At 35.5% G+C, this 25838-nt stretch overlaps 4 protein-coding genes across 7 annotated transcripts; 1 reads left to right on the top strand and 3 right to left on the bottom strand.

Annotated features, from left to right (window-relative positions):
- Positions 1-1004: 1004 nt before the first annotated feature.
- LOC103840640 (MLO-like protein 14) lies at positions 1005-9717 on the bottom strand. Its single transcript, XM_009117151.3, has 15 exons — positions 8820-9717; positions 8562-8619; positions 8222-8460; positions 7996-8112; positions 7778-7838; positions 7392-7486; positions 7098-7172; positions 6625-6710; positions 6370-6419; positions 6038-6078; positions 5764-5934; positions 5635-5670; positions 5448-5515; positions 5300-5360; positions 1005-5214 (listed from the first exon to the last, which is right to left on the bottom strand). Exons 1-15 carry the CDS (start codon positions 8958-8960, stop codon positions 4819-4821), a joined length of 1695 nt encoding a protein of 564 aa, XP_009115399.1. The 5' UTR covers positions 8961-9717; the 3' UTR covers positions 1005-4818.
- A 243-nt stretch (positions 9718-9960) lies between these two features.
- Positions 9961-11744, top strand: LOC103840639 (transmembrane emp24 domain-containing protein p24delta9). Its single transcript, XM_009117149.3, has 4 exons — positions 9961-10910; positions 10985-11194; positions 11277-11353; positions 11451-11744. Exons 1-4 carry the CDS (start codon positions 10698-10700, stop codon positions 11593-11595), a joined length of 645 nt encoding a protein of 214 aa, XP_009115397.1. The 5' UTR covers positions 9961-10697; the 3' UTR covers positions 11596-11744.
- LOC103840869 (B3 domain-containing protein REM17) lies at positions 11681-14343 on the bottom strand. The gene is given in 7 exon segments (XM_009117391.3): positions 11681-11959; positions 11961-12004; positions 12089-12580; positions 12681-13007; positions 13095-13219; positions 13453-13762; positions 13839-14343. Coding segments are annotated over 7 exon segments (1503 nt in total). The 5' UTR covers positions 13920-14343; the 3' UTR covers positions 11681-11835.
- Positions 14344-15200: 857 nt separating this feature from the next.
- LOC103840637 (B3 domain-containing protein REM17) lies at positions 15201-21241 on the bottom strand. 4 transcript variants are annotated; one of them, XM_009117146.3, is made up of 6 exons: positions 19106-21237; positions 18715-19027; positions 18505-18635; positions 17876-18214; positions 17309-17794; positions 15201-17222 (listed from the first exon to the last, which is right to left on the bottom strand). In XM_009117146.3, exons 1-6 carry the CDS (start codon positions 19181-19183, stop codon positions 16971-16973), a joined length of 1599 nt encoding a protein of 532 aa, XP_009115394.1. In that variant the 5' UTR covers positions 19184-21237; the 3' UTR covers positions 15201-16970. The 4 variants fall into 4 exon arrangements, with proteins under 4 accessions (XP_009115394.1, XP_009115395.1, XP_033135135.1 ...); XM_009117147.3 differs by having other exon boundaries at positions 18505-18629; positions 19106-21234; XM_033279244.1 differs by having other exon boundaries at positions 18715-21241.
- Positions 21242-25838: the final 4597 nt, after the last annotated feature.

The raw sequence follows: 25838 nt of genomic DNA, 5'->3' as shown, positions 1-25838 counted from the left end.
TAAGAGCTGGGTTGATTTGGATTTTATGGTAATTATAGAATGATATACATATGATGGCTTTATTATAAAAAAGTAACTTGTATAATAAGTTAGGATATTTACAAAATCATAAAGAAACTTATAACTATGGAAACAAAACACTCCATAAATGTTTAGTTAATAAATTATTAAAATAAATGCTGAAGAAATTTCTATAACTGATTATGGCATTAGGCGTGAAATCTTGATTTTGTTGTTAAAATATCTGAATTCATGGAGAAAACATAAATGTAGATATATTAAAATTATCTGGTTGAATATATCAGGGAAATTTTTCTTTTTCAAAAAATATTTAGGAGACGTGACCAATCCATACAGGGCCGGGCCTGAATAGAAGCCCATCAAGCATGTGCTTGGGGCCTGACGAAAATATATATATTTTAGGGGCCAAATATAATCATAAAAAGCATGTAGCTCTATTGGTAACATTGTTATATTTGTGGGAATTGACCCGAGTTCAAGTATTCTCAGCCACAACTTTTAATATTTTTACTGTTTTTAGAAACAAAAGGGCCAAAAATATCTTTTTGCTTGTGGGCCAATATTTTTCAGGCCCGGCCCTGAATCCATATACCAATCTATATATCTCAATAAAAGTATAGGGTAGGAAGAACTCGTATAAACTTATTGATGGGTTGTACAATTTAGTGGATCCTATATTTGAAAGATTCATTTATCTTATAAAAACGTGTAAGAGTTTCCATGATTGATCTAAATTTTCTGTTCCAATTATACATTTAATAAAATTATTAGTTATAATTAAATGATTGTAAATAACTCAAAAATTAAAGACATAATTCTAATGAAAATTCTGCTTTAATAGTATACTAGATTTTGATCCGCGCTTTCAAAGCGCGGAATCATTTCTTTTTAAAATTTCATTTAAATTAATAAATATTTGTCTAATTTATATTTTAATAGATTTTATATTTGTTTATAGTAATTTTTTATAACCTTGTCTTCTATATTTTTTTATTATATAATAATAAATTTGTGTACTAATAAATTAGTTAAAAGATTATAAAATGGTAAACTTCTACTCAATAAATTTAATCATACTGTGATTATATATTTGCTAAGGTTATTTATTTACAATTTTAATTTATTAATTAAATATTATATATGAAAAATGTAATAGACATTACGTTTTTCATTCTACATATTTTTAAATAATGTATAAATTTTAAATTAAAATTACAAAAATATTAAATAATAATAATAATGTATTTAAATTGACTTATAATTGTTTTTAAAAGAAAACACTGTTGGGCTTCTTTGACTTTAAATTTTTAAATTATTGGATTATTTTGTTTAGTTGGACAGAATCAGTGTTGGCTTTTAATTTCTGAAAACCATTAAAAACAATTGAAAAAAGTAATAGAAATTTTTGTAATTAATTGGAAAAATCAGAGGCATAATCCTAAGAAGGATTCTGTTTTAATAATATAGATATATACACGCTAATAACAATAATACACCACAACATGCTGTCTAATAACATATGCAAGTGGAACGGTTGAACATGCCCCAAATATAAAAATAAGAAAAAAATAAGCAAAAAATTCAGAACAAATTAAGAATTTATAAAAAATATATAAGTAAATTATGATAAAAACTTTAAAATTTTAGATATATGGCTAGATTAAAGCTTATAATTTTAAAGAAACATCAAACATAATAATTAACTTTTAAATTTTTTTCATTAAATCGTTAAATATACTATTAATATTTTCTGAACATGATCTAGAAATAATTTGAGACAATCCTACACCACACATTACCCAACAATCTGCCCATTCCGATTATAACATTCTTGCAATATTCTTTAAAATATTTATTCTATTCTAAACATCTACCCTAAGTAAAGGAAACAAATTCACAATTCGATTCCGATGAAATGAGTACTCTAAACATTATATAAAGCAGAGTTCATCGGATTTGTATAGTTCATCAACTTGAGTTCATAAACTCTTCGATTCAAAGTAGGTATGCCGACTGATTGTCCGATCCCGGCTACCGGAGAATGCATGCCGGCGGACCGATGCATAGACTTTGCACTCGGTTTCGCCCTTTGGTTGGTCATCGTCATCCTGATTCACTATCTGAAACGGTGCTGCAAGGTAGGCGGCAGGATGGAGTGGAGCTTCTCAGCTCCGGCAGTGCTGCAAGGTAAGCGGCAGGATGGAGTGGAGCTTCTCAGCTCCGGCTGTTGGCTCCAGCTCCGGCGACGGCAGATCCAGCAGCTCCTAAAGACAAAGTCTTATGATTATCTTGATGTTTATATACATGGGTGAGGCAATACATGATGACTTGTCTTGTTCTTCGAGAAGATGAATATATAAAAAAATTTGAACTTGGTATTAAACAAACTTCTTTGACTACTTTTTTACTTAGACAGTACTCGATCTTTACCCGCACAATCGTGCAGGTTTTTATATTTCTATACTTAAATATTTTAGTTTATACTTCCTCTTGATACAAATATATGATGTTTAAGGTTGTTCACACATATTAAAAGAAATTAAATATTTACTTTTATCTATTACTTTTTGGTTTTTCTTTTAGTTAGAAAATATTAAAAAATGTTTATTTGTATTCAAATAAAAAGATAAAATATTATAATAAATTTATGTAAAAATTGATAAAATTTTATAGAATAGTCCAAATTAAAAAAATCAAACATGAAAGATTCATCACTACAGTATATATATATTAAGTGATTTATTATAAAAATAGTATATGGTTGAATCTATAGTATTGTATTTTAAAATATTATATTTTTATCAATACATGTTTGTTAACAAAATACCTATATAAATATTGATACATGTATAATATAACTAATAATAATAACATTTATTATGCAAATAGAATAACATCAGGATTTTTAATATTTGATTTGATTTTATTATTTGCAAGGTAAAATTCTAACATTATTTTATTTGCATGATAAATGTTATTAGTATTATTTATTAATTAGATCATATACAAGTATAAACTCTAGAATAATTAAAATTTATTATTATTAAGTAGATTATAAATGGTTATATGCAAATATAATTATATATTGATGGAATATTATATTTTTGAAAATTATGCATATCTTATAATATTTTGATGGAATAAAAGAAAATTAAATAGGTTGTTAGGATTTTATCATGAAAATACAAAAAAATATAAGCAATTTTCTAGAAATTATTCATTTAAAATATCACACATGAAAAAAATCATAACTTTTATTTTAATAGTATAGATAAAATAAATTTTTATATTAAAAAACCTACACATCAGTTCTAAGAGAGAAAGCGTGGGAGACTTTCTGTAACACCGACACTAAGATATATTTTCCATTTTTTTCTCCTTTTTTTTTGTTTACTAGAATTATATTTTCCTTTTGTTTGTTTTCTGTTAAGTTTCTGAGATATTTTCATTTTTCCAGCTTTTATAATTAAAAATATATTTGGTTTATTTCGATCTTTGTTAATAGTTACTGTAGGTTCTCGACAGATTTTAAAGCAAACTTCATTTTCTTTGAAACAAACTTCATTTTAAAGCAAACTTTATTGAAGGGCCTTTTTCTGAACCATACTAACCAAAGAAAAATATCCATCTTTATCTGAAAAAAAAATTATTGGAAAGGCAATAAACGTGATTAATTCCCCTTATAATGTAAAAAAATATTTTAATATTGTTAACAAAACTCGGGATAGCATCATCCTCCTGATAACAAATTACTGGCAAAAACGAACTTTAATATTAGTGTAACTTCATCGATTTCCATAATATCGTGTTTGTCAGATTATATTTAATACTCCATCCGTTTCAAAATAGATAATGTTCTAAAGAGTTTTTGATGTTTCAAAATACATAATGTTTGATATTTTTTAATTAATTTAAATTTTATTGAAAAATGTGTGATCAATAGTGTTTTATAATATTTTTTTTGATAATTGACTGAATTATGTTTATTTTATATTTTTTGTGTTAATTTTTCGTAGAAAATGTATGTCCTGATTTTGGTGATTCCATCGGAGACATCAATTATTTTGAAACATATGGAGTAGTTTAGATACATTTTTCAAAAGTTTGTTTTGACTTTCTTAATACGATGTATTTTTTTTACTACGTATTTGAGTAATTCATAGACATGATCGAATAAAGGAAATGTAGACGAAAAATAAAGTCAATTCGATGGATTTTCCTAAGGTCTGGCCGTCTGGGTGCCGTATTTGTCGTTGAAAGCGAAAGTCCGAGATTCATTTAGCTGCTCTGCTACATGTTTTAGAATAAACATAGAACTGAAAAAATCAAATTTATTCTCATATATTTATACTAAATTACGTACAGCTAAAGAACATCATATGTGTGGCTTGTATTAGGTCATGGGCCTCATGGCTGACCTCTCCACGTACGCGCCAATATTATTTCGTTATTTCTCATTAACGAAGCTTCTGGCATAATCTTCTACGTTGATTACGTTACATATTATTTTGACCAAAACGTTACACATAATTTTCTTAACCAAAACGTTTAACCAAAACGCGATATTTAAGGCCGAACGTTCGACTAGACGTGCCTCGCTAAGTTTTGAACATTATCGTGTAAATCGATTTCTTACAACTATTTGATACGCTGTACCATGTTCAACGACATGATCTCTGTACTCAAAATCCTATATCATTTATAGTAGAAGATAGTCACACACACTAATCTTAAACCTGAGTTATCTCAGCTGGTTTAGCAAAGCAGCGTTGAGAAAGAAAGACGGACATCCAAATATTATCTTTTCACTGGCAGTGAGGACGACCTTGAAAGTGATTCTGTGGTTTCTGTCTGTAACTTTGAGAAAGTCGTTGACGATGTTGACGCACAAGGTTGCAAGAGGGGTGTTCCAACCCGACTAGAATTTTCATTAGCTACTGTGGTAGAAGCTTCCCAGTTTTTAACAAGCTCCAGCTCATGATCAGCACCTTGAGCTGGAGAGGTTTCAGGAACATCATCAAGCACTTGATGATCGTATTCTTCAACTGATGCGATTGTGCTTGTTTCTGTTCGAATAGTCGAATCATCTCCATATAACCCATGCCGTCTTCTTCTTCTGGTTGCTTTTCCCCAACCGTTTATTGTATCTCTTACCCTCTGAGGTAACAACGCTGCCTTGTAATTTGTTCCCATCTAGAAATAACATATGAAATCCATGATCATTTAGCTTGTGAGTTTTAAGCATTAACAAAGGTAGAAGATCTAAAGGTCATGTTACCTGAGTGACAAGTGCATAGAGTGGCAATGTGCTGTAGCTACATAAAAACTGTCCAGCAAACCTACAAAAACATGCAATATTGACCATCAATCTGTAAGAAAATATACACAACCGTATCATGATGGCTTAATGGAGGAAACTTGATTACCCTAGAATCAATCGCAAGTAGACAAGTAAATGATTCCTAAGGAAGCAAGAGTTGTATCCAAATTGCCACTGAAGAAACAAGAATAGATTATGTCAGTGTAAGAACACATTTTTAAAGCGTATGATTAAAATACTATAAGTTTTTAAATCATATAGAGCCATAAGATGAGAGATAGACAAAAACTTACCCAAAACCAGAAAAACGAAGCCAGCTCAAAGGCATTCTGTAGGAAACATAATGCACATAGGTCATATATCTACTAAATCAACAAAAAAAAATCATTTGTGACTAATAAGGTTCAAAAGATTTTGCACACCTGAAACTGAATGAAGTGGATAAGGGATAAGAGTAATTCTGGTTTCTTGAACCAGAAAAGTTCATCACGAGGTCTCAATTTAACACCAGAAGCATATTCTGTTATCCCAGCGTTCTCCAATACTAAAGTTGCAATTACATGTTGCAGCTTTGCACCAACGAAAAGAACAAGCTGTTGAAATAAAAATGGTGCAAACCATAGCTCAATAGACTAATCATATGAGACTCGATATCCAAAAAAAAAAGAGAAAAATAAAATGAAAAATAGTTCTTACAGCTATTGGAATGATTGCTAACCAGAAATAAAGATTTGACCCTGCAATCGCATATCCAAATTAACGCTTAGACCACACAAGAATAGAGCATAAACAATTGCATCTAGAAGATTACTCACTAATAATAGAAAAACAACAACGAACAACATGCATGTGTTACCAAACCCTTGTTTCCAAGAAAATAACATTCATGTGTAACAGTGTTAGAAAAATACGCACAAGAACTAGTCATCATGCATGCATGTATGACCATTTTATGAATTTAAATTTTCTAAGGCTAAAAAGGAGAAATTGTAGCATTTTGCATTATATTTTTTTTCGTATATGCATACCTTTGATGTTAAAAAGCATGAAAGCAACTACAAAGCCCCAAAGTGGCCCACTGCAAAAGAGCATATTATTTAGTCAAATTTCAAAATAATGAATAATTTATTATCTTCTCGACATGATTAAATTTGATATAAATTAGCTCAGATATTGAATAGACTAGAAGTTTGACATTAAACAAGTTAATAAGCTTATAATAAGAGAGAACTATAAAGTTAAGAAGAAGTACCACACTATTTTTCTACAAAAATGTAATTCACCTGACACCGACAATCTTTTGGAACTCTTCCTCCATAGAGCGGATCATATAGCTATGAAAATCGTATGTCAATGTTAGGTGATGATTCTGTTTAAAGGAAATAAAAAGGATTATGATAGCGTAATATACATACGTTTTTTGAAAAATAACTATATGAATGAAAATAAAAACACAAATTTTCTGAAAGAGAAGGAATAGTTAAAAAGTTATTAGCTATTTTTTAGATTATTAGGTTGTTCGAGACTCCGAATGCATATAAAAACGTTCGATTGCTTTCTATGATAAACTTAGATGAGGTTTGAATACAGAACTGAGGAAAGGTAAGTTCTAAATCCTAAGTGTAATGACCAAGTGTTATAGATAAAATTCACCATTTTCTACCACATAAAAAATATACTTTGATCAGTACATTAGTTAGGAAACTAAGAATAATGGAAAGTGAAAGCATTCAAATGACATAAGACTGTCACGCACCATGATGAATCCCTTGCGGAGTGTTAGATAGTCAGGACGAACAACGGAGTGTCCAAATTGCCGAAAGAAACATATCTGTAAGAAATAAGAATAAGTTTTGACTTTTTTTTTACATCTGAATTAGTTTTGACAGCAATTGAAATTTTAACCACAACAAATAAACTAAATTCTGAATGAACTTTCCATCTTTAGACTTTAGGGTGTTGATAAAAAAAACTTTAGGGTTATTTCAATCACAAATGTAAGAATATTACGTATAAAATTTCCAATTTCTTAAGGAAGTAAAAAACCTACCACCCATACAAGTAATCTATTCTTGACCAGAGGAGCAGATGTATGATATTGGACAAATGTTGTTTGCCTTTTCAATATCTTTTCACGTGCGACCACTGCCAGAAATAAAGTATAAATTTCTCTATTAAAAAAATTGTTATAAATTTGTAGATATGAATTCTGAAGAAATCAAATTAAGCCTTAGACAGCAATATTAAGCATGTGTAGTATACCATAATATGAACTATATCTGAAATAAACTTTGTAAATAATTAGTTCTTACCTTGGTAAATTGCGACAATAAATAAAAACAAGGTGATTGCTGACTGCTTTTAAATTTTTAGTCATAATAGACGTAGGACTCTTTTGTGCTAATCTGAAAGGAGAAGATAACATTATGTGCTCACCTGTTAAGCAATCATTTCGATCCATCTGAGCCTCGTCTTCCCAGATCCTCCATCTATGAATCTGAAAATAGGCAAAATAAGTATACTATCAAATTCATATAGGATTTTGAATCATTTAAGAAGTATATATGTAAGGAGAAACAACAAATTCATAACTCTTATACACGAAAACTTCAGTAGATAAAACTTAAGTATAAGTTAATGTTTGATGATGTTACCTTCACGATTGCAAGGAGCATAGTCAAGCAGCTGTAAGTTACATGTGTGACTGCCATTATAAATATGAAGCGATGCAACTGTTCCATGCCTTCATATGAAACAAATGGCTCATGTCCCTGTTAAGTAGATAATATTATGTCTTTTGAATACTGTATAGATCTTTGGTTTGTTTATTTCTATCACATGATAGAGACTATATATCACAAAATGAGTTTGATAGAAAACCTCACTGCAAGTAGTCTCGCCAATGCCAACCAATCTTCTCCTCAAGCTGTGGAAGAAAGGAGATCTCGTCAACCGAGTCCGTTTGACAGATGAAATAGTACTATCATGTTCCTCAATGATCTCAGACCGGGAACATGGGACAAATCTGTTGTCGTAGAAACTTGAAGAAACGCATATGTTAGCTATTGTGCTAGAGATAGCTGTAAGAAGAAGAGATATGAATCCGAGCAGCATCAGCTCTGAAAAGAAAACCCATTTCAAAACCAATAAATATATATATCACAACTATAACTAAACATATAGTATATCATTAAATTGTTTAATATATTAATACACCAACCTTCTTTCATTTTCTCCAATGCAGCAAACAAAGGTTTCCTCTTTGTTTTCCGCAACCACTATTGACAAAATAGAACTCAAAAAGATATAACAAAACGAAAAAGAAAAGAGCATTTAAAGGAGAGTTTCAAGGCTAAGTATTTGAAAATTTCCATAATTTATATCGGTTTATGGATTCAATAAGTCCCTAGGCAAACATTCTAATTGAAGAAAATAAAAACAAAAATGCAAACATTTATATATATATCAAGGTACTTACGTTACTTAGCCGATGAATGGAACGCTCAACGATCAAAGAAACAACTACAAAGACAGTCAAAACTGTAGCAACGGACCAAGTTGGTGTTAGACCCAGCGTTCTCTCCCTTGGTTCTGCTCCATAATCATTTTCTTCTCTCATTGCTGCGCCTTTCCTTTGTTTTTTCAATAACCAATAGATTACTCACAATATATTCTTCTTGTGCAGGAAGTTTAGGCTGTAAAATGTAGATAGATCATAATCCTGTATTTAAAATAATTAACCGTATAAAAGAGTTAAAACTCGACGGGAAAGCTGTAAACAAAATAAAGGAAATAATAAATACTACGAGAACTTACTTACGGGGACAGAAAGCACTCGAGTATAGTGTTGTTAGCAAAGAAGATGGTTGAAGAGACTGGTGAAGAAATAGCACATAAAGAGAAAAGGGAAGGCTTTTTCAAAGCAAAAATTTAGTGAAAGCTAAAGATTTTACAAACATTTCGTTCTATTCTCGAACAGATTATATACTCAAGTAAATTAACTAAGCCTATAATGAAGATTTGTTTAAATCATTAAAAACATAATGTGGATTGACAGCATAGTTGTAGGATCTAGAGGAATCAAATTGGAAACTGCCCAACTCAATAAATGCATGTGTGGGTTTTGATTCCCGTAATTACAACGACTATTATTATTGTTGATAAAAAAAAGAACAGCTAATTAATACAGTATAATCGATCGACCAATTGTGTATTCGTTTGATTTAGCCTTTTAGGTTTTACTCTCCTTGTCTATTCTTAAAACTCAACTCGTTGTTGTCTAGGCTAACAAAGAAAGAAACTTATAAACCATCGAATTGGATTATGGTAAAAAGTAAAGGTACTGGTTTATCACATTATATAAAAGTTTTATGATATTTGCTTCAATAAGGCCATCGTTGGTCCTTATTCATATGTTAGGCTGTTTTTCCATGATGGCCAACTGGTATGTATATGTCTATTATATTGTTTTCTAGAAGTTTTAATTAAATAGGATCATCACGTTTATTTATTCCATGTCAATCATATATAATGTTATATAATGATGCATATGATAATGTCGTTGGATTATATGAAGAAACATATGATAGTATATGGCAGTGGATTATATGAAGAAAAATGCGTGCCACTAGGTGATCAACAAATGATAATTTGGTTGGATTGACTTATCACTCACAATTCGATAATATAATTTTTTTTTGCAAACCGAACATTATGGAGTAAATTTCGCATTATTATTAGAAGTCAAACACCGACAAGTTGAAGCCGAAGGACGCCTATTTGTACTTTTCTACTGGTTGATCAGAGATCATAATTTTTAATAAGTTTTTATCAAACATAGTTAACAATAATTGCAATTATGTTAATGTTTGTTAAGTGGACATGAGGATTCTAACTATTCTTAGTCCCTTTATCACTAGTACATAGACTCAAATGTTGTAATTACTCAAGAAAAATCGCTAAAACAAAACTTCCTCCTAATTACCAATCTTTAAATTGTTTTAGGACAAAAAACTTGCAGAGTTAACTCAAACATTAATTGCGTAAAAGTATAAGTCCACTATAATAATCAACTCAATTCTCTTAATCTCTCAATCTCCATACTCAGAAGCGTCAAATTAAACCAAGTCTCGATTATCCAGTTCGTGTTTCCCCAAAAAAAAGGAAAGAGAGTCAAAGTCAACCTTCTAAAAGGACAAACTCTGAACGAAAGAGAAGGTTCGAAATACTCTTCGACGTCTCTCCCCCCAATGAGAAATAAACACGCGTCAAGAGCGCCCTTTCGTCTTCCACCTTCCTTGTCGTGAGGGAAGCAAAAAACAGAAAGATCGTGTTCTCTCTCTTTGAAGTTTCCGCCATGGTTCTCCGATCAGAAAACCTCTGGACGTTCCTGATAACCCTAGCGATTATCTCCCGCGTATCTCAATCTCTCCACTTCGAATTGCGATCAGGCCGAACAAAATGCATATCGGAAGACATCAAAAGCAATTCAATGACCGTCGGCAAATACACCGTCGTCAACCCCAACGAAGCTCACCCTTCTCCTCCCTCTCACAAGATCTCCATAAGGGTACTCTCAAAATCCTTTCTTTCTTTCTTTTGAATTTTTGGATTTTGATTATACTTGAATATACACACACACAGGTGACATCGAGTTACGGGAACACGTTTCATCACGCGGAAGACGTGGACTCGGGACAATTCGCGTTCACCGCGGTGGAAGCTGGAGACTACATGGCTTGTTTCACTGCCAACGGTCATAAGCCTGAGGTGACGTTGAGTATCGATTTTGATTGGAGGACGGGTATTCATTCCAAGAGCTGGGGTAGTGTCGCCAAGAAGAGCCAAGTCGAAGTTAGTCTTTTCATTTTTGTTTGGTAATAACTCTATAGTCTTATTCTTATGCTTGTGTGTTGTGTTGTGTTTGTAACCAAAGGTCATGGAGTTTGAGGTTAAGCAACTGATTGAAACCGTCAACTCGATTCATGATGAGATGTTTTATCTCAGAGACAGGTAAATTAAGTTTCTCTTTTTTTTTTATAGTCGTTTCAATGTTTTTGAATATGCGCTTGTGCTTGTAATGTGATGAGTTTTGTTTTGTTTGTCACAGGGAGGAAGAGATGCAGAATCTGAACAGGGGTACAAACTCCAAAATGGCTTGGTTGAGTTTACTCTCTCTTTTCGTATGCTTAGGAGTCGCTGGAATGCAGTTTATGCACTTGAAGTCGTTTCTGGAGAAGAAGAAAGTCATCTAAGATGGTTAGTTAGATGGAACAATCCCACTTTTGCTTTTTCATAACTCGAGGTTATTCCTTGGGTTTTTGTACATTTAGATATTTGTAGCTTGAGCATGTCCCCTTGGAACTGGAAGTTAAATGAATGTGAAAGTGTTTGCCATTTTACACACAACACACACACTAGAGATAATTAGTCAACAAGAAACTTGACAGATAGATAGAAAATATTGTAGTGTCTCACACCACAGGACAACAGTCTCAAAGTTTGGTACAGAACTTAAGCACCGGAATGGCTTCTTCATCCTCCCAAATGAGTTCCAACAGAAAGGACTGTCCTACCTTTACGCCATGAGCATCACAGAACTCTCTCCATCCTCTTCCCTGGCTTGTTGATGCCATTCACCCGCGTGAAATCCAGCGGGAGCATCTGCACAAAGCTTTGTCTTTAAGCAATTGAAAAAAAACAACTGACCAAGAGACGCCCTTGAGGCAGAGTTTTGCGTGAACTTACCAGTTTATAGGTTTTAAGAGCTCTCGGTGTAAGAGTTAATTTCACAAATCGGTCTTGACTATATGAAGATGAAGCTCTGCATCTCGAGCTATTCTCCCTTTTCACCATCTCAAAGCTTTCCTCTGAGCTGCTGTCATCGTCTTCAAGACTCTCCTCTTCACTTTCTTGGGATTCTCTGCTGCCAGTATCTGAGGAGAGGGAGTTTATATCACCACTATCTTCTGGACAATCTAATGGTGTTTTGCCACGGTTGGTAGTGCACAACAAGAGAACAGGCTTGTCCCCAGTTTCAACCACTTTAAACATAAAGGAATCTCCAGTTTTGATCCTGTTTACTTGGCAGAAAGTTTTCCAGCCTGGTCCAAGATAAGTATGGTCGAGTGACTCGTAGTATCTCAAACCTAAATTCCAGCTTCCTCCCCATTCATTCTTTAAAACTATCTCACTGAGTCCTTTCAGACCATTTGCATTCACAAACTTCCTCTGAATATACTGCAAAACGACACATGCATATCAATATATAAAACTACAAACAGCACTTTAAGTTCCAAAAGGTGTGAATGAAAACTAAAGTGTGAGTTTATGTATTCACCAGTTTATCTTTTCTTAAGCTATTAGAACTGACAGATCCCACATAGTTAGAATGGTGTAATGAAGATTCTGGAGCTGGTTCTGAGAGGGACAAACGGATGACTGGAGGTGCAGATTTTCCGACCAGTTTGAATGTATAGTGATGACCTTTGTTCATCCCATTCTCAGCACAGAATCTTCTCCAGCCAGGTCCGACAAGAGTCTGCACGCTTGCTTTGGTGTATGTAATATTCAAATTCCATGATCTTCCTTCCTGGTTAAGAAGAACGATCTCTTTACCGCTCATGTTGTCCAGACCGTTTGACCTCGCAAAACTAATTGGTACATACTGCAATCCCATCACACCATTAGATTTAAAAGCAGCTCAGTTTAACTAAGAGATATGTTGCTTGAATTGAAGGAATCTAAATCTAACCAGTCGATCAAATCTTAGACTAGAGGGTGAGACATGTGCCATAAAGTGAGAGTGATCTGATGAAGACTCTTCTTTCGTTCTTGGAGTTTTCTTCACTCTCTTTCTCTTCTCCCCTGAACTGTTTCCTGTAACTTAAAAACAATAAAGACATCTCTAACTTGCATCTTTTTCTGTTGAATTTGCTGGACCGGTCCTAGACGATGGCTAATGAAGTATGGTCCCAAAATTTTATGAAAAAATAAAATATCTATAAGCTTCAAATTTGTACAATTTTTTTTATATAAGTCATTATTAAATTGTCTAGACCCCAAAATCTCTGCCATGTGAATTTGAATACATTAATAGAACAAAAGTGTACCAGTATTGTTGGTCTGATCTTGACTATCATCATTGATGTTGTGAGATGATGCTGAAGTATATTGAATGTCACAGCAACTTGGTCCGAAAGCTGTGACATGAAACACCATCTCTCCTTCATATCTGAAAATGATGATGTCACCAATCCGTAGATCATGCGCTACTGCAAAATCTTCCCACCCATCTGTGAGTTTCAAGCCGTTTATTTTCACTAACCAAGTTTTAGCGGAGGCATCTGTTCTCAGTTTCGCAGTTTTGATATGGTCGTTATTTCCTTGGACGTGCCTTGAGAAGAAAGCTACAGGAATGTTCTGCACCAAACATGCAACAAAGGTTAAGCAAATGAAACACTTTTCTTGGAGCGCAAGAAAAAGATAAGAAGAGTACAAGGTGAGTGTGAAAGCCGGGAAGGAGAGGTTGGAAGAAATGTGGTGTGATCGGAGAGTGAAGAGATTGATCATCAGCCATTGTTGAACACTTCAATAGAAAGTCTCTCAATAAAATCTTTATATCCTGAGCAGAGAAAATAATAGGAAGGAATCTTATGGTGGACACAGAGTTTCATAAAGATGAGAACTTTTATGACACTTGTCTTCTTTATGGTCTTGAATCTCTGGAGGTGGACGACATAGATGGTGTTACAGTTACCTTTTCCAGTAACTCTTATGACACCTGTCTTCTTGGTCTTTATCTTTCTCTACTTTTTATAGCCGTTGATCTTCGTGAAGAATTAGCCAAAGACAGATATCAAAGTGACAAGACACACAAAGACACGGATATTGTCTTATTTAGGGGATTACAAGTTTCGAGCTTTTGAAAAGACTAGTAAAGAGGAGTTGTGTCACGAATGTGTTGTGACTTGGAGATGAAGCTACCCATCTTATAAATTGCTGTCCTATGTTTCCAGTTATTTTAATGCCCTAGCAACAATGTGTTTGGTATAAATACTTTGTAAAAATGGCTCTATAAGTAGTACTAATTGCTGCATGTGATAAATTTCTGCCATGGCGTCTTTTTGGTGGAAAGTTTCTGAAGATAAAGGAAAGATCCACTGGCTCAGTTGGGACAAGCTTTGTGTCTCAAAAGAATTAGGAAGAATGAGTTTTAAAGATATTGAGTTATTCAATCAGGCTCTTCTTGCTAAACAAGCTTGGAGAATTTTATCTGATCAGAATTCTCTGCTTAGTAGCTTTTTGAAAAGTCGTTACTTCCCTAACGGCTCTTTCCTATCAGCTTCTTTAGGTAATAGGCCATCCTTCGCATGGCGTAGTATTCTCCATGGTAGACACCTTTTATCAAAGGGATTAAGGCATATGGTGGGCAATGGTTGCTCCCTTTCAGTATGGTCTACTCCTTGGTTAGTTGATGGTGATAGAATGCGCATTCCTCTAATGAAAAACATTTTGGTAGACTTAAACCTTAAGGTTTCAGATCTCTTACTCCCAAACTCTCATTTGTGGGATCTGCAAAAGCTGGAATATCTTTTCTACAGACAAGATATTGAGTTAATTCTTCAGATAAAACCAGTTGTATCTGGGCAAGACTTCTACTGCTGGAACCACTCTCGATCAGGAGAATACTCGGTGAAAACTGGTTACTGGTTAGCAGAAAAGGAAGCTCGGAAAGATGCCTTTGTTGCAGCTCAAATCCTTCCCTCTCTCAATGGCATTAAAAATCGAATTTGGTCTTTGAAAACAGAGCCGAAAATAAAGATCTTTCTTTGGAAAGTTATCAGTGGAGCTATTCCTGTTGCTGATCATCTTATTGAAAGAGGTATGAAGGTAGATTCACGCTGTCAGATCTGTGGTATGGAGGGTGAATCAATGAACCACGTTTTGTTCACCTGTACCATTGCTAGACAATCTTGGGCCCTTTGTAACTTCCCAACTCCTGAGAATGGTTTTGATCCTTTCTCCATCTACTCCAACATTTTCTTTGTTCTAAAGATGGGAAATAATCAAAATTGTCTTCCCCATATCAGAAGGAGTGGCCCTTGGATTATATGGTCAATATGGAAGAATAGGAATGATCTTCTCTTTAAGGGTAGCTTATCAGTGGGTCAGAAGTTTGTAAATTCCATATTCGAAGAAGTGGAACACTGGTTTTTAATCAAAGAGATGGAGAGTCATGACAAAGCTATTGACATTGAAAGAAAGAAAAGGATCATTTTTGGATGGAAACCTCCTCCGCTTGGCTGGTCCAAATGCGACATTGCATCTTCTTGGAACAAAAACAGATCAGAGAGTGGTGCATCTTGGATCCTTAGGAACTCATCAGGAAAAGTCATGCTTCATGGAAGAAGATCCTTTACAAACATCTGCAACAAGTTAGATGCAGCTTTTGAAAGCTGGAAATGGGCAATTGAAAGTATGAAATCTTTGCGTATAAACTTTGTTATCTTCTCGAGTGAAGACCTCAATCTGGTAGGTGCCATTAAAAACCCTTCCTCTTGGCCCTCCCTAAAGTTCTACTATCTCAAGCTCTCCTCCATGCTTCAAGAGCTAGTATTTTGGAAGGTGGAATCGCAATCTCGTTTTCCTTTTTGGCTTAGGCAATATTTTACCTAAACTCTCCATGGGTTTCTTTGTTTTTTCTGTTTCTTTCCTTAAGTTTCTCTTGTATTTTAAGCTTGTAACACTTTTTATGTTATAATACTAGTGAAAAAAAAAAAAAGTAGTACTAATTTTCACAATCTTTAGTTAGTAGGAATAAGGATAATAAAATAAATGAAGAAAATAATAGGATTGGGGATGGAATATGTCTTTTTAAATTTAATAAAAAATGCTTTTTGTTTAAAAAATGAGAAATAAAAAAGAACCTATGAAAAAGTATTCTTTATAGATGCTGTAATTTGGAAAGAAAAGAAATTTGTTATTCTCATTCATGTTTTGGCCACCAGTTAAAGTGTAGTCGGAATGAAGAGCCAATGATCTTCGTGGAGACTAAAGACTGATATCAGAGTGACAACAACACAAACAAAGACAGAGTTATTTCTTATTTCTGATTGCAAATTTCGAGCTTTTCAAAACCTAGTAAAAAGAGTTATTTCACGGATGCGCTATGCCTTGGAAATGAAGCTACCCATCTTATACATTGCTGAGGTATTTTTTCAGTTTCTTCAATGCCAATGAAGAAGTGCTTAGTATAATTACCTTGTAAAATGCTGTATATATATATTAAAGCAGTGATTTTAAAAAATACTAGGACGGGTAAACATGTCGGAAGAATATATCCACATATATATTATATATTAAATATATAAATTTAATTTTATAAAACGTATGACTAAAAATATATCCAAGATCTTGTATACTTGGATCTATGTGGCTTGAGATTAAATGAATGCCAAAGTGTTTGCCATTTTACACACACACTAGAGATATGAACCATAAGTAGACATCTAGCCAGAAGCAACAAGAGAATAATATGCAGTCAACAAGCTGCTGCAACTTAAAGAAACTTGACAGAGTATAAGAAAATATTGTACCACAGGAGTCTTCTTCTCTGGGCACAGCAGTCTCAGAGTTTGGTGCAGAACTTAAGCACAGGAATTGCTTCTTCATCCCGAATGAGTTCCAACAGAAAGGACTCTCCTACCTTTACACCATGAGCATCACACAACTCCCTCCATCCTTTTCTAATTCGCATGGCTCCAGTTGATTTGTTCTTCAAAAGATCCACCACCCATTTCTTCACTCCATCTTTACCTAACAGCATTATCTTTCTTGACCTGTTGATGCCATTCACCCGCGTGAAACCCAACGGAAGATGCTGCGCAAAGATTTGATTTTAGACACACACACAAAAAAAAAGAGATACAATAAACAACCTTGAGACAGAGTTATATATGAACTTACCTGTACAGAGGTTTTAAGAGCGTTCTGTGTAAGAGTTAATCTCACAAAACGGTGTTTACTATATGAAGATGAACATTTGCATCTCAAGCTACTCTTCCTTTTCTCCATCTCAACGCAATCCTTCGACCTGCTATCGTCTTCAAGACTCTCCTCTTCACTTTCTTGGGATTCTTCTCCGCTGCTAGTATCTGAGGAGAGGGAGTTTACATCATCTGAACACTCTAACGGCGTTTCCCCACGGTTGGAACTGCACAACAAGAGAACAGGCTTGTCCCCAGTTTCAACTAGTTTAAACATAAAGGGATCTCCAGCTTTGATCCCGTTTACTTGACAGAAAGTTTTCCAGCCTGGTCCCAGATAAGTGCGGTTGCTTGATGCGTACTGTCTCAAACGTACACTCCATCTTCCTCCCCATTCATTCTTTAGAATTATCTCACTGAATCCTTTCTTCATACCATTTGCAGTCACAAACTTCATCTGAAGATACTACAAAACGACACATGCATATCAATAAAACTAATCAAGAAAGAGCATTTTAAGTTCCAAAAAGTGTGTGAGTTTATTCACCAGTTTATCAATTCTTAAACTATTAGAAGAGGCAGATCCAACATAATAAGAATGGTGTAATGAAGATTCTGGAGCTGGTTTTGGATCATGTTCTGCACGGGACAAGCGAAGGACTGGTGGTGCAGATTTTCGGACAAGTTCGAATGTACAGTGATGACCTTGGCTTATCCCATTTTCAGCGCAGAATCTTCTCCAACCAGGTCTGACAAATGTATGCATGCCTGATTCGTTGTATGTAATATTCAAATTCCATGATTTTCCTTCCTCGTTAAGAAGAACGATCTCCTTACCGCTCATATTGTCCAGACCGTTTGACATAGCAAAACCCTTTGGTACATACTGCAATGCCAAAAATTCGATTAGGGTCTCTCCGACTAACAAATTTAAACTACTCCCTCCGTTTTTTATATGACGTTTTAAAATTGTATTCATAAATTAAATAAATATCTATTTTTATATCTTTAAATAAAAATATCTTAATCATAATTCAACCAATAATAAAATAAACTGTATACTACCGATGGTCATATTATATAAACTTGTAAGAATTTTGCACAAAGTCAAATGTTTGAAATCGGAGTAACTAAGAGATGTGTTGCATGAACTGTGGTAATCTACTATAATCTTACCAGTCGATCACAACTTAGACTTGAGGGTGTGACATGTGCCACAAAATGAGAATGATCTGATGAAGACTCTTCTTTCGTTCTTGGATTCTTCTTGACTCTCTTTCTCTTCTCTCCTGAACTGTTTCCTGTAACTTAAAAGACAATAAAGACATCTCTAACTTGCATCTTTCTCTGCAGAATTTGAGTACATTTCATAGAATAAAAGTTTACCAGTTTTGTTGGTGTGATCATCATCACTGACATCATTGATGTTGTGAGATGATGCTGAAGTATATTGAAATTCACATAAACTTGGTCCAAAAGCCGTGACATGAAACACCATCTTTCCTTCATGTCTGAAAATGATGATGTCACCAATCCGTAGATCATGCGCTACTGCAAAATCTTCCCACCCATCTGTGAGTTTCAAGCCGTCCATCTCCACTAACCATGTTTTAGCTGAGGCATCTGTTCTCAGTTTAGCAGTTTTGATATGGTCGTTACTTCCTTCAACGTGTTTCGAGAAGAAAGCTACAGGAATGTTCTGCACCAAACATACAACAAAAGTTAAGCAAAGGAAACATACAACGTGCTTGGAGCACAAGAAAAGAGTTAAGAGTACGAGGTATGTGTGGAAGCCTGGAAGGAGAGGCTGGAAGAAATGTGGGTTGGTCGGAGAGTGAAGAGATTGATGAGCCATTGTTAAACACTTCAAGAGAAAACCTCTGAAGAAATCTCTAATGTCTATATCATGGCAGAGAGGATATTAGGAAGGAATCTTATGGTGGACACATAGTTTCATAAAGGTGAGAACTTTTATGACACTTGTCTTCTTTATGGTCTTGAATCTCTCGAGGTGGACGACATAGATGGTGAATAATTTCGAGTTACAGTTACCTTTTCCAGAAACTTTATCGTCTTGTCCAAAAAACCATGTCTATCCAATAGAATAACATTCCTCTGCTTTTTAGAGCCGTTGATCTTCGTGAATAATCTTTGCTAAAGACAGATATCAAAAAGATAACACACACAAAGACACAGATATGTGCCTTGGAGATGAAACTACTATCTTATACATTGCTGGCGCATTTTTCCAGTATTTCAATGCCCTAGCAACAATAAAGTGCTTGTATAAATACTTTGTAAAAATGGCATTTCTATAAATAATCTAATTTTGTAGTCAGAAGGAATAAGAATAATTTAATAAATGAAAATGAACAAAATAATAGGAATGAGTAGGGCTGGGCAAATAAACCGAACCCGAAAACCCGAACCGAAACCGATCCGATAAAAATTAATCCGAACCGATCCGGACCCAACATAAATACCAAATGGATATTGTTTTATAGTATTTCAGATAATGGGTATTATCCGACCCGAACCTAAATGGATACTCGATAGAACCCGAAGCATTCGAAATTCCAAAAAAACTTGTACCAAACATGATCTCAATTCCTAATATGTATCCAAAATACACTAAGATATTATTTAACATCTAAAATAATTATCTATTACATGAATGTTGATGGTTGAAGGTGGCAGTTGAAGTTTGAAGTTTTTAGATTTAAGTTCCGTTTTCATTGAATAATGTTTCTCATTTGATGAGAACTTGGTTTTTGTTTTATAATTTTATTTATTTGGTATTGTTTCTATCAATAACTATGTTTACCATTCTTTTTTGAATGATCACGTTTGATATTGTTTTCTTATTTTTGAATCTATTTTACTTATGTTTTGGTTACAAAATAGGTACAAATCATAAAACTGAAGAACCAATTTTACTTATGTTTTGGTTATAAAATAAATACAAACCAGGTACTTTTAAATCGAAGAAACGGTTTTTTAAAGATTTACTAATTCTAACCCGAATCCGATAGAACCTGAACCGGTCCCAAACCAAACTTTCATATAAACTGAATAGGGCAGATTTTGATAAATCCGAAAAACTGAGACCCAAGTGCACAAAACCGAAATTCGATTGGGACCCGAATGCCCATGCCTAGGAATGAGGAGGAAAATATGTCTTTTCTTTTAATTAGATAAAAAAAGTTTTTTGTTTAAAAAAATGAAAAGTAAGAAAGAACCTATGAAACATTATTCTTTATAAATGATGTAATTTTTATTGAAAGAAAAGAAGCTTATTATTCTCATTCATGTTTTGGTCAGTATTTAGAGTGTAGCCGGAATGAAGAGCCATTGATCTTCGTGAAATACTCTACACAAGAATCTAGCTAAAGACTGATATCAAAGTGACAACAACACAAACAAAGACAGATATTTCCTATATTAGGGGATTGCAAATTTATTGTCACGGATGGGGTAATAATGCCTTGGAGATGAAGCTACCCATCTTATACATTGCTTAGGTATTTTTCCAGTTTCTTCAATGCCCTAACAATAAAGAAGTTCTTAGTATAAATACCTTGTAAAATGCCGTTTTATGAATAATCTAGTTCTCACAAATCTTTAATCAGTAAGGTCCATGTCCCTATTCATTCATTAGTAGAACTATCTTACTGAATCGTCTATCTAAGCAAAGAGTCAAGACCATTTGATCTCACAAACCTTTTTTACAACATACTGCAAACAGATTTAACACAAGTTAATATCGTGAAACAAAAAACTGAAAAACATACAAATTAGGAGTTATGAAACATTCCCTACCTTGGTAGATTTCTATCACCTGTGCAAAAACAAACTACCAAAAGTTCATTAGTTGAATTCTGATCATTATGATGCATTAATTATATTAAAGTGTCTATTGTGCATTAGTGTTTATTAGGTTTTGGAATTGCTTAAGTATTATTAACACATGATGATAGTTACATATATAGTCAGAGTACAAGGTGAATATGGTAAGCTAATATATAGCACTAAAGAGAGAGCCGTTAGTGCTTAATGAGAGGGTAGCTAATATATACTTTCTATATCTCTTACACACCCCCACAAGACGGACGGCCGGTAGAGAGTCCGATCTTGAGCATGAATGATTCAAATGCAGGACGTGGTAAAGGTTTAGTAAGGACGTCAGCGAGCTGGTCATGAGTGGAAACATGAGAGACTCGGAGGAGACCAGCTTGTATGTATTGTCTGACGAAGTGATAATCAAGGGCCAAGTGCTTCATTCTAGAGTGAAAGACCGGATTTGCCGCTAAGTAAGTTGCCCCAATATTATCACAATAGATGGTAGGTGTGGTAGGTGATTTGACTCCAAGTTCAGTGAGTAGTGATGTTACCCAACACACTTCGGCAGTGGTTGAGGCGAGAGATCTATATTCGGCTTCGGTCGAGGAGCGTGAAACTCCACTCTGTTTCTTGGATGACCAAGCTATCGGATTGCTGCCAAGGTAGACTATGTACGCACCAGTTGATGTATAATCATCCTTGTTGCCAGCCCAATCCGCGTCTGTGAATGCATGAAGAGAAGGAGTGTTGTTGGCGTGAAGTGCAAGTCCTTTGGTCATAGTGCCAGCAAGATATCTGAGAATTCTTTTGACTGCGTTCCAGTGTTCGTCGGTTGGTTTGTGCATGTATTGAGACAGCTTGTTCACTGGAAAGGAAATGTCAGGCCTGGTGAGCGATAGATATTGGAGACTACCAACAACTGCCCGATACTCTGTGGGATCAGCAAGAGGAGTTCCGGACAGCAGAGTGAGTGGTGTCGTGGCGCACATTGGTGTTGCGATGGATCTACAATTCTCCATTTGTGTCCGATGAAGAAGATCTGCAATGTAACGAGTTTGAGTTAGTAACATGCCTTTAGAGGATCTCGTTACTTCAATACCAAGAAAGAATGAGAGATCTTCTAAGTCTTTTAGTGAGAAACGTTTTGAAAGCGATGTGATAAACTGAGACACATGAGATGAACTGTTACCTGTGACTATAAGATCATCTACATAAACAAGCATATAAATAAAGACTCCCTGTTTTCGGTATATGAATAAGGAGGCATCAGCCAAGGAGTTGAAGAATCCTTCTTGAAGAAGAAACTGCTTGAGCTCATTATACCAAGCTCGGGGAGCTTGTTTGAGACCGTAGATGGCTTTGCGAAGTCTGCAAACTGCATTGGGATTGTCTTTGTTGACGAACCCCGGTGGCTGCACCATATAAACTTCATCTTTAAGTGTGCCTTGTAGAAATGCATTGTTTACATCAAGTTGTCGGATAGGCCAGTTGGAGGAGACTGCAGTGCTTAAGACAGTCCGAATGGTGGCGGGTTTGACTACTGGACTAAAGGTGTCATGATAGTCTATTCCCGGTTTTTGAGTGAAGCCTTTCGCAACTAGTCGAGCTTTGTATCTCGCAATCGTGCCATCTGGGTTCCTTTTTATGGTGAATATCCATTTGCAACCTACAACATTAAACCGAGAATCATCAGTCAGGTTCTCAAGATCCCAAGTATGATTACCAATCTGAGCATTATATTCAGCTTCCATTGCTTTGCGCCAGTGAGGGCTCTTTAGAGCTTGAGCAACAGTTGTTGGTGGTGTTTCTGTTGTTTGAACAACTTTCGTGTGAAGATTCAACTTCTGTACTGGTTTACGTTGGCGAGTGCTATGTCTGATCGGAACAGGAGGACGATCTTGTTGAGGCTGTTGCGGCGGTGAAGGTGAAGTCGTCTCTGCAATTTCAGGTGTTGATGAAGTTGTAACGTGTGGACTGGTGTTGCCCATGTCAGGTATTACTGACGCTCGTTCAGTAGAGACCGGTGGCGTACGTTCTACTTGGTCTTGCGGTGAAGGAACTGAACCTGCAGGGTTAGTATTAATAGACACAAGCTTGGCAGGAGTGTAAGGTGTAGAGTCCATATCTGCAGTAGCATCAGACTCAATGGGCACAGGTAATGAAAAAGGGAAGACATGTTCATGGAAAACTACATGTCTAGAAGTATAAATGCGAGAAGTTGATCGATCAAAACAAAAATATGCACTCTGCGTAATAGAGTAGCCAAGAAATACACAAGGGGTTGATTTTGCATCCAATTTATTAGAAGCATAAGGTCGAATCCAAGGAAAACATAAACATCCAAACACTTTTAGTTTTTCAAAATTTGGACTATGTCCATGAAGAGTTTGAAATGGATTTTTAAATTCTAAAACCGAGGTTGGCATTCTATTAATCAAATAGACAGCCGTTGCAAACGCATATGTCCAAAAGGACCGTGGCATCGACGCATGAGACAGGAGAGCAAGTCCTGTTTCAACAATGTGTCGATGGCGACGTTCTGCGATGCCATTATGTTCCGGAGTATGCGGTGGACTTGTCATATGAGAAATACCATGTTGGGCTAAAAAATCTCGCAGACCAATATATTCACCCCCATTATCTGAGTACAAGGTTCTTAGCTTGGTTTGAAATCGATTTTCAACCAAGGCTTTAAACCTAGTGAATACATCAAAAACTTGCGATTTTTGTTTTAAAGGATACAGCCAAGTGTATCTTGTGTAGTGATCTACAAAAATAACGTAATATTTGAAACCATCGACTGAAATAATAGGAGATGTCCAGACATCTGAGAACACTACATCTAGAGGTTGAGAAGATCGAAGAGTAGAGTTTTGAAATGGTAACTTATGCATTTTATTAATCGAGCAAGCATTGCATGGCTGAGCCATTAAAGCGTTTGAAACAAGAGGTAACTGAAACTGAGAAACTACTTTTTGAAGAATTGAAAAAGCTGGATGTCCCAAACGGGAATGCCAATCCGACAACGATGTCTTCACGGCAGATGCAAATGCAAGAGACGGTTTCAATGCTGGAGAATGTGGCCACTGGTACGTGCCATCTCTAGGTTTCCCTTCGAGACGAAGCGTCCCTGTTTCCAGGTCTCTCACCTGAAAATACGTTGGCGTAAAGGTAACGGCAACTCCATTAGAAGTACATAATTGAAACACAGAGATAAGATTTTTTTCAAGAGCAGGAACACATAAGACTTTATTTAAGAAAAATGGTCTAGTATAAGAGGGGAGAGAAAGGGAACAAGAGTGAGAGATGTTGAGGCCTGAACCATCTCTGAGGAGAACACCGTCACCACCACTGTACGGGTTGTGCATCGAGAGGTTGGCTAAGTCTGATGTCATATGGTGAGACGCCCCAGAGTCGAGTAACCATGTGGAGGAGTCAGACATCATTGCGGGATTAGCAGTAGGTGGCCACTGTTGAAACGGTGAAACATTGTTCCAAGGGCCGGGATTCCTCTGTTGTGATTACGCCTGTTGATTTTGTGTAGCACCAGGAACCAAGCGAAACATTGGACAGTACCTAGCACTGTGACCTTGTGTGTTACACGCTTGACATCTGCCTAGATAAGGCTTTGAGAAGCGTTGCTGATTGTTGTTGTGATGTTGGCGAGCCTGGTTGTTGTGATTGTTGTTGTTATTGCGCCTCCATTGCTGATTGTTGTGTTGAGTTTGGCGAGTGTCTGTGGCATGAGCAACAATCGGTGTGCTGGAAGCCGATTCAGTGGACATGATGATGGCTTCACGGTTGAGCAAGCGCTCATGGAGTTCAGCATAGGAGATGGCGGTATCTCTGCCATGGATAGCATCAACCTCCGGTTTGTAGTCTTCACCAAGACCTGCAAGTATCCTTTCAATGAGATCCTCATGATCCATATGTTTTCCCAAGAGAGCTAAGTCATCTGCTTTTGACTTGATGAGACGAAGGTACTCGCTGATCGTGTTGGTGCCCTTGACACAGCGTTCGATCTGAAGTTTGAGTTGCCTTATATGTCCACGAGAGGCGTTGCCAAAGGTTGTAGCAAGAGTAGTCCAGACTTCTTTGGTTGTGTTAGCACTAGAAACAACTGACTGCACACCCAACGAGATGGAGCCAATCATGGAGCTGTAGAGGAGACGATCTTGTCGGCGCCATGGAGCGTGCTCTGGATTTGGCGAGACGGCACCGTTGAGCATGACCGTGGGTGGAGGAGCAGTGTTTGTGTCGTCAATGAAGTGTTGTAGTTCATGCCCTTCTAGCAATGCTCGGACCTGGCGACTCCACATAACGTAATTGAGATTAGTGAGCTTGGTAACGCTGAACATGTTAACCGAGAGGAGAGTGCTTTGTGGATCTTGAGTGTTGAACACAGAGGTTCTTTCAGCAGTAGATTCAGACATAGTTTGGAGACAGAGAAGAAGAGAAACAGAGAAATAGAGAAGAGAAAAGACAACGGCAGAAAAAAAAAACAAAAAAAAAAGAGGAGCTTACAGCTCTGATACCATATTAGGTTTTGGAATTGCTTAAGTATTATTAACACATGATAGTTACATATATAGTTAGAGTACAAGGTGAATATGGTAAGCTAATATCAATACTATTAAAACAGAAGACCCTTTTTTGAAGTATCCTCCTGT

This window comes from Brassica rapa, chromosome A09 (genome assembly GCF_000309985.2).
Source record: "Brassica rapa cultivar Chiifu-401-42 chromosome A09, CAAS_Brap_v3.01, whole genome shotgun sequence".
Taxonomy (NCBI): Eukaryota; Viridiplantae; Streptophyta; class Magnoliopsida; order Brassicales; family Brassicaceae; genus Brassica; species Brassica rapa.
The sequence above is the reverse complement of the archived record's forward strand: the minus strand, read 5'-3'. Positions and strand labels throughout refer to the sequence as shown.